This window comes from Corvus cornix, chromosome 5 (assembly GCF_000738735.6).
Source record: "Corvus cornix cornix isolate S_Up_H32 chromosome 5, ASM73873v5, whole genome shotgun sequence".
Lineage (NCBI taxonomy): Eukaryota > Metazoa > Chordata > Aves > Passeriformes > Corvidae > Corvus > Corvus cornix.
The window spans coordinates 47,825,134-47,836,121 of record NC_046335.1 but is presented as its reverse complement, the minus strand read 5'-3'; the positions used below and the strand labels follow the sequence as shown (position 1 = coordinate 47,836,121).

General features: G+C 47.8%; 1 protein-coding gene across 1 annotated transcript; it reads left to right on the top strand.

The window, feature by feature from the left end:
- Positions 1 to 7,596: 7,596 nt before the first annotated feature.
- Positions 7,597 to 10,768, top strand: LOC104687554 (insulin). The gene is made up of 3 exons (XM_010396757.3): positions 7,597 to 7,669; positions 8,179 to 8,382; positions 10,632 to 10,768. Exons 1-3 carry the CDS (start codon positions 7,597 to 7,599, stop codon positions 10,766 to 10,768), a joined length of 414 nt encoding a protein of 137 aa, XP_010395059.2.
- The last annotated feature ends 220 nt before the right edge of the window (positions 10,769 to 10,988 follow it).

Below are 10,988 nucleotides of genomic sequence, written 5' to 3'. Positions count from 1 at the left end.
TGCGGCTGACCTGAGCTGTCACTCGTACTGCTAATCCAGCTCAAGTCAGACTTGGTTTTTTCCCCAGGGACCAGAGTGGGTACTGCACTTTCCACTGCAAGGAATTTGTTTTCAGTTTTCCGACACTTGTTCATTACAGTGTTTGGAAGAACTCTAGGTTTTCTAGGTGGGAAGATGATCTTTTGGCGTTTTTCTGGCACAGCTGAAAGCAGAAAGCATCTGAAATGTCTTGAAAACTGATCATGGGAGGGGTTTTTGGTGGTGATTTTTTCTTTTTTTTTTTTGCTTGTTTTGTTCAGGTTTTGTTGTTATGTTTAACTGAACAGAGAGGTTTGCAAAAATTAGGTAAGGGATTGAAAAACCCCACATGTCTGCACCCCAGATGTGCTACTGCAGCCTTGCACTCACATTGTGCAGCTGGTGGGGTTGGCGGTGACAGGTCAATAAAACAAGAGTTTGGAGATCAGATGTTTTTCAGTCTAGCAAGTGCTGTGCTCCAAATGGACGAGGATTTCTTCCTGTCTCTGTTAACCAACTCACTTTGAATATCTTGTATAAGGTGTGAACCACTCAGGGGCAGCTGTAGCACATGTACATGTGGACTTCTGCACACAGCAAACCTCCCAAAACCCACGCACATCCCAGCAGGGTTGGATGGGACCCACACAGCCTCCTTGTGCATCCCCTGAACTCCCTACTCCAGAGCTGTAGAGGGCTTGGGTCTCAATCTAAATTTCCCCAGACCCAAAACATTCTCTCCAGCTCCAACCAGCCACTGCGTATGTGTTTCTGTATATCATGTTTAGAGGTTTATCTTTAGTTGCTTGGGATGAAGCAACTGCTTTTCAAACTCATGACACAAAGATTTGGGTTAAATCTGGACTACAGCAGTGCAAGACTGAACAGGCTAAGTGGTGAACTCCAGTCTCTGATGGATTCAAGGCCCATCCTCATTGATTTTTCTGGAGGGATAATGATGGAAAATACTTTTTTTTTTTTTTTTTTTTTTTTTTTTTTTTTACTCCTGGCATTAGTTCTACTTGGTCTCTTTGTGATTATTTTCTCTGGGCACAGCAGGGTGAATTGATCTACAAAATATTTTCAGGGATGGTGGAGGATTAAGTGTCTTGCACAGATACTTCAACGCAACAGTTGTTACCCAGGACTGTGAGAGAAAAACAGGGTGGGGTAAGGGAGTTGTTCATTTTCCTTCCACTAAGGTCAGCCTTAAATAACTGTCCCACCTCCCTCGGAGGCTGAGACAAGATAATAAGACAAAAATGTCAGAGCAAAGCACGGGGCCCCTCTATTTACAGCAAAGGCCAAATCGCTAACCAACAGATCGGAGCTTGCTTTCTAAACACCGATAAGCGGCAACTTTGAATTAACAGCCCCGGTTCCTCTGCTGCTGTAAATCAGCCTGACCCCGACTGCCCGCAGCACCCCAGTGCCTCCCCCCAGCCAGGGGCTCTCCGGCAGGAGGAGGGGGCTGCAGCAGTGGGCTTAACCCTCCCGGCCCCGGAGATCCCTGTGCCTGGCTCCAAACACCCCCCCTTCTTCCCCTCCCCAGCCCCCTATCACTAACAAGCCTTATCAGCAGGATTTACACCTCCTTGTCTAGGAACCCATAGGAAAGCCTATGGACTAGTTGCCGATGTGCATCCAAATCCTTAAAGTAGCTTTAAGTGCTCAAAACAATCCACTTACCCAGTGATAATTAATGGTATCAGACCTGGGAGTTCCCGTTCCCTGGCAGGGGAGATCAGAACACTCTGCAGTGGGGTCCTGCCGACCACAAGCAGGAAAAGGAGCGGCCCTTCTGCTAGTCCTCGGCACCTCCTGGCCCCAGTGGAGCATCCTGAGAGTGAGGAATGACAATGCCAGGAAGATGGATGCCTGGGAGCAACCACAGCTCATAAGATCTGTGGTGGGCTGGGTTTTTTTCACTGCCAGATGCAGCGTTAGGAAAGGTGCTTTGGCACAGAGTTGTGCCAGCCAGCAAAACACCAAACACCATGTGGATGATGCTGTAGGAGTGAGGGGGACAGAGGAAAAAAATCACAGCTCCTGTCTCAGGTCCCAACCCAGCTGGAGGAACCTGAAGTGCTGAAGCTCAAAGCATACCCTGCAAAGGTGAAGGAGCAAGCAGCACCTCCAGAAGTCCTGGAGAAAAGTGGGGTTTTAGGTCAGTGTGCAGATGTCCAGCTGCAGAGATGGGCAGTGGTGAAAAACACAGTAGTATGTGACACAGTAATTGATTTTCAATCCATGAGACCACTTTACAGCTGGGACAAATCCAGTCTGAGCCAGCAAAAAACATTCCTTTGTTTTTTGGCATTTTCCTCCTCACCTGCTTGCTGCCTCGGTGGCTTACAGCACCCAGTTACAGCACCCAGCACTTTTGGCTGTGTCTGCTGGTCTCTGGTGACCTGCCTGTCCTTTCCAGCATCGAGACCAAGGACCAGGTCATCCTCTCCTCTGTTTTACCAAAGGCTTCTCCAGGTCCAAGGGGTACCTGTGATGCCACCTGCTGTGGAACCCATGGTGGTGGCACTATGAGACTTCAGTGCCTACAATTTTGGACACTGGAGAAAGCTCCCTGACAGGCTCAATGGCCCCTCTCACGGCTGTTTCCTGAGGACTGGGTCAACATCCTCTCTGTTTGTTGTCGTGGACTCGACCACACGGAGGACAGACATGGTATCAGTGCTGAAAATGGGTATTTTTAGATTGGTGCTGATCAGGCTACTCTTCCAGTGCTTCTCCACTCAGTGGAAGTTATTTGTTACTTTTGTTTCTCAGTACTTGTCCTCTGGCAGGGTGTCATCACCTCTTCTAATGTTTCCCCATCTCCACCAAAGGATTACTTTTGGGCCATTAATAGCCACAGATTTAATCTTCTCCTCATTGATAAACAAACTAATTTGTTCTGCTGCGTCTGCTAATAGCTGTGTCTAGGAACTAATAACAGCTCTTAGGTGCTATTTTCTTCTTTACCTTCTCAAAAAATATGTGGCTGGCAATATTTTCATAGGGTTAAAAGGAGCGTAGCTGTTTTTTCCATCTCTATTTATAACCTTGCATATGCTCTTCCCAAAGTGGATGGGAAAGGTTTTGGGAGCTTTACTCTAGAGATCATTAAATTTGGTCTAGCTCACTTGGGTAGCTGTACCTGTGGAGAGGTTTGAGCCTGCAGAGGCCAGGGGGGCTTGAGCAAGGTGCAGCCAAACTAATTTGCAGATTCTGTGGTCCCTGGCGAGCTGGGCTTGTCAAAGGTCACCATTTCCCTGTGAAAGCCGTTATGTACTCAGGAAGGGTGGCCGGAGGGTTTGAGCTGCACGAGGCTGTTCTCAGAGCTGCAGCACACGTGGGAATCTCCCTTGTTCTCTAAGGAAAGCTACTGGCTCTTTGGAATTGCTTCCTGGAGCATCTTCTGCCAGTGAGCTGCATCTCCAGGGATGCGCCTGTACTCACAGCCCTCTCTGCTCCTCACAGCTAACCCAGAGCTGATGGGAGCGGATGGGTCAGACCTGGATGGTTACACTGGGCTTTGGGATAGCCCTGCTGTTTTATAAACCCATCCTTTGTGCTCTAAGCAGCAGGATAATGTCCCTGGCATGGGAGAGCCTGGTAAATTGTGAAGTCCACAGTAGGCAGGAGCATCTCTCTTGAGCCTGGTGGCTGATGGGGCAATGGGGGTGGCTCACATGCCAAGCAGCCAGGTGGCCACCCGGATTAGTTTATGGAAGCAGACGAGATTACTTATATCCCAGTGAGCATCCCCCTGCTCTGCTTGCACAATGCCCCCTTTGAAGCAAGGGCATCTCTCATTGTGTGGCTCCAGATAAGCCAAAGCCTCACCCTTTGCTTTAGCAGCCCCTCCTCTCCCCAAGGCCATGTACTTTTGCAGGCATCTTTGCAGGTATTCCCATGATTAATGCCCCTCCTCAGTGCCAGGTTCACCTCCCTGCCCTTCATCTCACACCAGTACAACTGCACATGTACTTGGGCACATTCATGGGAGCAGAGCCACTGGAAACCACATGGAAACAGGGAGCACCAAGGATGCTGGTCGCCCCCAAAACCTGCTCTTGGGAATGCAGACCCCTCAGGGTGATTGGGGCTGTATTTCAGCAGGCTGCTGGCACAGCACAGATGAGCACTGGGGCTCTTTGCTTCACAAGCCACTGAATTCACCCCACAGGGAAGAGGAGCCATGTGGTCACTGCTGTGTGGATCCCTGCTACTCCTCTGGAACAATGCACACGCAAGCATGGGAAGGACAGTGGCAGCCGCCACAGGGCATCAGAGCAGCAAGGGGGATGTGGGTGGCATTTTGGGGTCCCTGGGTGCTGAGAACTCGTTTGCCTACAGCCCTGACCTTTGCTGTCACTAAAACTTGCACAAGCTTGTAATTTTTAACTAGTTCCCCTGTAGCAGGCTTGTTATTTTTTCAGGACGGGGTTTGAAAATGCGAGACATCTACAGTAGTAAAGATTTTATTGTGCTGGCAGCGGACTGTAAAACTCGATTACATGACACCAGGGATTGCCTAAACCTTGTTCCCACTGATGCAACTGCTCAGGCTTGGGGGGATGTGAGGAAGGGAGGTGGTTTTGAGTCACGTCTGGAGGTGCTTTAGCACGAAGGGCAGGAGCAGCCCACTCCCACCCAGCCACTCCCACCCTTCAGCCAAGTGAGCCCAATGTGGACCTGAGGATCTGGGGGGATCACAGGAGGCATGCACAGCTGAAACAATGGATGAGTGCTTGGCTCCTCACTGCCTAACGACATGAAAATCATAGGGAAGCCCAGCCTGGAAGGAGTAAGTGGAGATTTTTCTGTAGAAAAAGCTTTTCCATCTACAAATGGGCTCCCCTGTTGGCCCCCTCTCTCAGTTTGCTGCTGACATGGGAGTTTTCCCTCTAAGACAAAACTTTCCGCAGTTTTTATCCGTTTTATATCCATTTATATGACTGCTAGCGTTTTTCATATTCCAAAGGACCATTTATGGTAAGAAAATACGTTTTCCAATAAATAATCAAAGTGATCATATTTTGGAAGGGGAAAAAAATCATAGTAGGAAACTTTTGCAAAAAAAAAATTGGCCTGTGCTGAACACTGAGCCAGCATGATATCTTTTTTCCTTCCAATAAATCTTCTGGCTTATTTCTGTACCCAAACTACAGCGAGCCAAGAGGAATTCCTGAACGCTTGGGTACAGTCAGCCCTTCCCCTGCTGCGGCATGCTGTAGGAATGCCACGAGCTTTTTGAAGCTACCTCCAGGATTTGGTTAGCCAAGAGTAAGAGAAGCAACAGGCTAGGAACATGGCACTTTGCAAGCAAAATAAAGCAGCTTTTTTTGCTACACCAGTGGTGTAAGCCTCAGGGAAGGGGAAAGTCTGGCAGGGAAGCTGACTAGAAGGGAGACAATGGTGGACGGAGGAGCCTCCTTACAAAGTCCCTCTGTCAGTAAAACATGGGTTCAGGTGAGCTCAGGTAACATTAAGCAGTGCAAGCAGGAAAGCCCTAAACGGCAAATCTCAGCTTGTGATTAACCTGGGGAACACCCTGCTCAGGAGCCTTTCCAAGGCAATCACTTGACTGAGGTCCATTGAACCTGGAGCAGTGTGATGACTGCAGGCAAATGATTGCCAAGGAGACCTGGAGGGCAATTCTGCGGGTTGTCCTCTTTGTGTGAGATTCCAGGTGCGAGGTCCCTGCTGTGGAGGAAGCATGAGTCACACAAGACTTCTCCTCCTGGCTTTGGCAACCTACTTCAGCCGGGGTAAAATGGCAGGTCTTATCCTATGTAGCTGCTAACTCCCCATCTTTAACCAGCAGTAAGGTCTCAGTAAGTGAATTCCCTGAACTCCTATCTTGCTGAAACCTGAGTCCCTCTTCATGGGTATACCACTAGGTCATTCAAGTACATCCAGTATCTTTTTTGAGGGGAAGAGAGGCAGAGATAATGTTACACATTGTGCAGAAATGCTATTAACTGTAGTTGAGCATCACAACTTGGATTTATTAGCAGGGGGCTGAAAGACCTACATGGCAGGGGATGTAACTGATAACCTTGTCTTGCATCCGTTTGAGCAAATGGGTTCCGTCCCTGTGCGCTCATCGGAGATTTAGCGCTTCTCACAAGCGTTTTTGCAATCACAGTCATTTAGCAAACATATGATACTTCACACTCAAAGCCGTGACAGGGGCATATGGCACTTCCTACCTCCTAAGTGTTGATGGACAGAATTGCTCTGACTATTCAAGGAATCAAAGGCCTGGTTCGAATCTCAAGGCATTGCGTTGATTTCGGTGAACTTCCTTCTGATTTATCCTGTGTATGGAGAACGAGGCTTATTCTAAGTTAAACAAGCAAGAGAGTTCGAACAGATGAAAATGTCTCCTACTCAGTGGTGCTCAGCACTTGCAGTCTCAAAAGTTGGAGCAATGGGAAGTTTGAAGATTATCTCATCCCCAGCATTTAAAATAGGCCTTTTCAGGCAGAAAAAATAAATAAAAGGAGAAAAGAAAAAGAAAGTACACTTTTAGCAGGAAAAAGTACAAGCTCGCTATTGGTGGCAGAAAAGTTGAGCACAAAGGTACTCAAAAATTGGATAATGTTGTGAAAAAGAGCAAGAGCTAGATCTGTTGCCAAAATCAGATCCAGAAAAGCCAGTGGACCACTCCTGACCCACCATCTCCTTTTAAAAGCAAACTTACCAGCCAGAATGGAGATAATCAGATATCTCCTTGTTTTCGCTGGGATTTACCAGAAACGTTTCTTGGTGGTGAAGACACCACTTTGGACAGAGCCCCAGAGGAAAGACCTGAGTTACTCAGAGCTCTCAGCTGCAAATGGCAGTGACTGAGCCTTTACTCTGCTTAATCCCAAACAGGAATTTGAAGGGGAAGGTGAAGGAGAAGGGGGAGAAGGGGAAAAGGCTTATTTTTTTTTCACGTACACAATTCCAAATGCTCAAACTCTGGACCTGTGCTGAGCCAAAACGACCACCCAAGGTCTCCTGCAAAATGCAGATGTTATTCCTCCCCCTGCCCAAGCAGTGGACGCGTGTCTCTCGCTGTGCACCGCGTGGCCAGTGAGCCTCCGCACAATAATGTGTTTTCTTTCTCCTAACACCTGACAGTAGCATGATTTCACCAACCACTTGGTCCCATTGCTGCATACTTTCCAAGGTGATATAAATCAAACAGATTAACATGTTTGCTTTTAATTTTACATTTTAGAAACAGCTGTTGAACCACCTCAATGCCAACAGTGTCTATTGCCAGCATTAGTCTCATTAGTAATCATTGCAGCTGTAATAGCACCATTATCTCCTGCTAAAAGGGTCACTGATGGCTCAGGACAGAGCTTCAGGGAAGCGAGAAGAGCGGACTAAATGAGATGGAAACTGCAAACAGTTGCTTCTGTCTTAACTTGCATAAAGACCTGTGGATGCTGCGCAGAGGGAAATTAATTTGCACAAGTAGCAAAAATTTTGGCTAGAGTGTCATCAAGTAGGTGGGGCTTATGGTAGCTCTTGTGTCACTTGGGCTAACGTAAAGCATATAAATATGGGAAGGAGAGAATGGGGACATTACTACCAACCATCTTCATCCCTCAGACCGAACTTCTCTTCACCTCTTGCTGCCACCTCTTGGGTAAGTCAGACTGCCTCCCTTTCACCTTCTACCTCTTTTCAGACCTGTCTTAAGTTGACGTAGCAGGTGGCGACAAGTGTGGCTCATTGACCCAGGAAAATGAGGTCTTTGAGCACATTGTGCTGGTTTTGGGCCATCATCACACATTACAGCCCATTCTGACTGGGCAGAGAGGGTTTTTCCCCTGAAGGGGTCTGCTGATCTTGGCTGTCAAGGGCGTGTACGCTATAGGGATTGGTGGGATGGTTCTTCCAGCCTTTTGAGGCAAGACAGCAGGGAGTCTGAGACTGATGGAGCATGGAGATGGACTTATGGTTATAGTCAGTAGCCATTTACTGTCACTTGTAAAGCCTGATGCAGGAAGCTCTCCTTCCTTCTCAAACTAGAAGGTCCATCACCTACCTTGGTCTCATTTCCTTGTCTGAGGAGCTGAAAGTCATAAAATGCTTGATTTCAACCTATTTTTACCTCCTAGACTCTCCTGTGTCTCCTCTGCCTCTTACCCCTAGGCCTCACCCTGCCCACCATGGCTCTCTGGATCCGATCGCTGCCTCTCCTGGCCCTGCTCGCCCTTTCTGGCCCCGGGAGCAGCCACGCAGCTGTCAGCCAGCACCTCTGTGGCTCCCACTTGGTGGAGGCTCTATACCTGGTGTGTGGGGAGCGGGGCTTCTTCTACCAACCCAAAGCCCGGCGGGATGTTGAGCAGCCTCTAGGTAAGTCGGGCTGACCGTGAGAGCAGCCGCGTGCTATGTGATGCGAGATGCAAGAACCGCCTGTGTTTGACAGTGACACCAGGAATGTCCTTACCACGGGGAATGCCAGGAATACCTTTGGCATACCAACAGCGTCACATTGCCAGTGAAAAGCTCTTCAGGTTAAAAAGGCAGATGAGAGGGCAGGCAGGGGGAGAGGATTTATGAGGCAAAAGGAATTGTGCCTGAAAGCTCAAACTCATCTATTTCTTTGTGCAGCCGTTACACCAGCCTGGGAGTACTCAAAGAAAATAAAAGTGGGAGGAACTCAAGAAGATTCCTTCTGCCCCAAGACAGGATCAGTTGTCCCCATTCTATTTCTTAGCCATGTTTTTCTAGTACATTCATAAAAACCTCCAGAGAGAAAGCTTCTTCTGCCTTCTAGAGCTGCCCATTCCCAAGTTTAACTGACCTTCTTCCTGAGTGTTTCTTCCCAATATCCAACCTGAACATCCCTTGCTGTAAATGATTTCTTGTTTTCTCAATAGCGGACATGGGGAAGAGCCTAGTCCTTTCATCTTTATGATGGCTTTTCAAAATGTTTGAATACTGTTCCCATGTCTAGTTTTAAGCTCTCCTCAGCTACACAACCCTACTACCTTCTTAGGTCATATTTTCTAGATGTCTAAACATGCAAGTTGTTCTGCATTTGTCTACATGTTGCTGACTGATAAGGCCTGGAGAAGCACATTGAACATTCTGCCTTCCAAGCTTCTAATCAAGACTGTGAATGGATGCAGAAGAGACCCCTGCCCAAATCACATCCATCTCAATCCTCTTGTTTCAAGATCAACCTTTAACCTCCTCTGACTACTATACATCTCTCCCACCATTTCTCTTCCCATCAAGTGCTCTCTTCATTCATGTCCAATTCCTTCTCCTGTGTATGCAACCATCCTGCGAAATAGCCTTAGGGGTCATTGTAAGGTGAAACAAGATAATGCCGTAGCAGAGGGCTTGCCATGATTTGTTCAGGATGTCATTTACTCCATTCTCTGATTATTAATTTCTGGAGACCACCACAAGTGGGTTGGAGGTTGCATCAGCCAAATTACCTAGATACTGTACAGAGAATTTCATCGTGCCAAACAGAGTGGAAGTATTTGAGGATTTTCCACCTCTTCTTTCAGGACTTTTGCCTGAGCCACCACCTCTTTGTCACACAATCTGGTTATGTTTACAGTCTGCTCACAGCTGGCTCAAAGGATGAAGACAAGTAAATCACAAAACATTGACTAGCTATTTCCTCTTCTACTTAACATTAGACTAAATTTTTCCCAAATTTCCCTTCTAGCACACTAGCATAATGATTTTGTGTTACTCTTGTGCCTTGTTCATTGCCTCACGCTTTGGGGGCTTGGGGATTTTGCATCTTGTACTGTACTTGTATTGCCCTAGAAACCACATCTCATTCTCACTTTCCAGGCATTTTCTCTTTGTTGTCAGGGATTTTTTCCTGCAGGAAAAAATCAGTGATTTATTTGCCATTTTCCATATTTTCATTGGGCAACTAAAACCTGAACAGATCTATGCACAAGTTTTCAAGTTCTCACCAGCAAATAAGACATTCTGTTGAGTTTTATCTGTGTCCAAATACCCTAATTTATCCTTGCTTCTAAAAACTTGCCCCCAGCTGGGAACACAGACCCACACAAATGCTTTTGCTGTCAGCTTGAGGCTATATCCAGGCAGCCAACTGCATCAGGCTGTTCAGGAACAGCTGGGAAATGCACCTGGCCTCAGAACTGGACTGTCCCTGCAACCCCATGAACATCCCAGTTGTCTGCCCTGGCTCCCAGAAGAGTGGGTAACTGCCTAAAGGGCACTGCAATCCCAAACTCTTCTCTCTAGAGCAGACAATCCCATTTTATTATCTTACTTACTAGCTGCTCACCCCATGGAGGGTGCAGAGTTTCTCTTCTTCTCCGCACGTCTTCCCCAATAAAGCCCCTGTATCTCTTTGCCCCTCACACTGCCAATAGCCACTCGGCATCTTCTGAACACCACAGGATTATTTTGGGAGAGGAAACAGGGAGCCTGCAGGTGCTACAAGCAGCATCAACCTGGGGAAACCTCTGCAACTTCCTTCCCATTTTCCAACCAACTCTGGATTAAAAATCTGGTGCCTGCTAAGGGGATGTCTGCAGGGCTCAAGAGCCGGGGCTGATGCTGTGCGATGTCCCACAACTTCACTTCTTCTTCCCTGGCAGTGAGCGGTCCCTTGCACGGTGAGCTGGGAGAGCTGCCCTTCCAGCAGGAGGAGTTTGAGAAAGTGAAGCGAGGGATCGTTGAGCAATGCTGCCACAACACCTGCTCCCTCTACCAGCTGGAAAACTACTGCGATTAGCAGCAGGGCCGGCGCTGGGGAGCTCGCGGGCCGCGGGCAGAAACACGCACTTACGCTACTGCATCGTCGAAGCAATTGAATAAATGTTGTGGATCTATTGGAAGGACTGTGCTGGTTCCTGCGTCCACATCTTTTTGTCTGCTTTAGAGTGTCAGTGTCCATGCTTGGGTAAGGCAGTTTTCAGCCATCACTTCACATTATCCTTCTGCCACACAAATGA

Coding starts and splice junctions, on each gene's coding strand:
- LOC104687554 (XM_010396757.3), top strand. CDS start 7,597: ATGGGGACATTACTACCAACCATCTTCATCCCTCAGACCGAACTTCTC. Junction 7,670..8,178: donor CTCTTGCTGCCACCTCTTGG/GTAAGTCAGACT, acceptor TCTTACCCCTAG/GCCTCACCCTGCCCACCATG. Junction 8,383..10,631: donor GGATGTTGAGCAGCCTCTAG/GTAAGTCGGGCT, acceptor CTTCCCTGGCAG/TGAGCGGTCCCTTGCACGGT.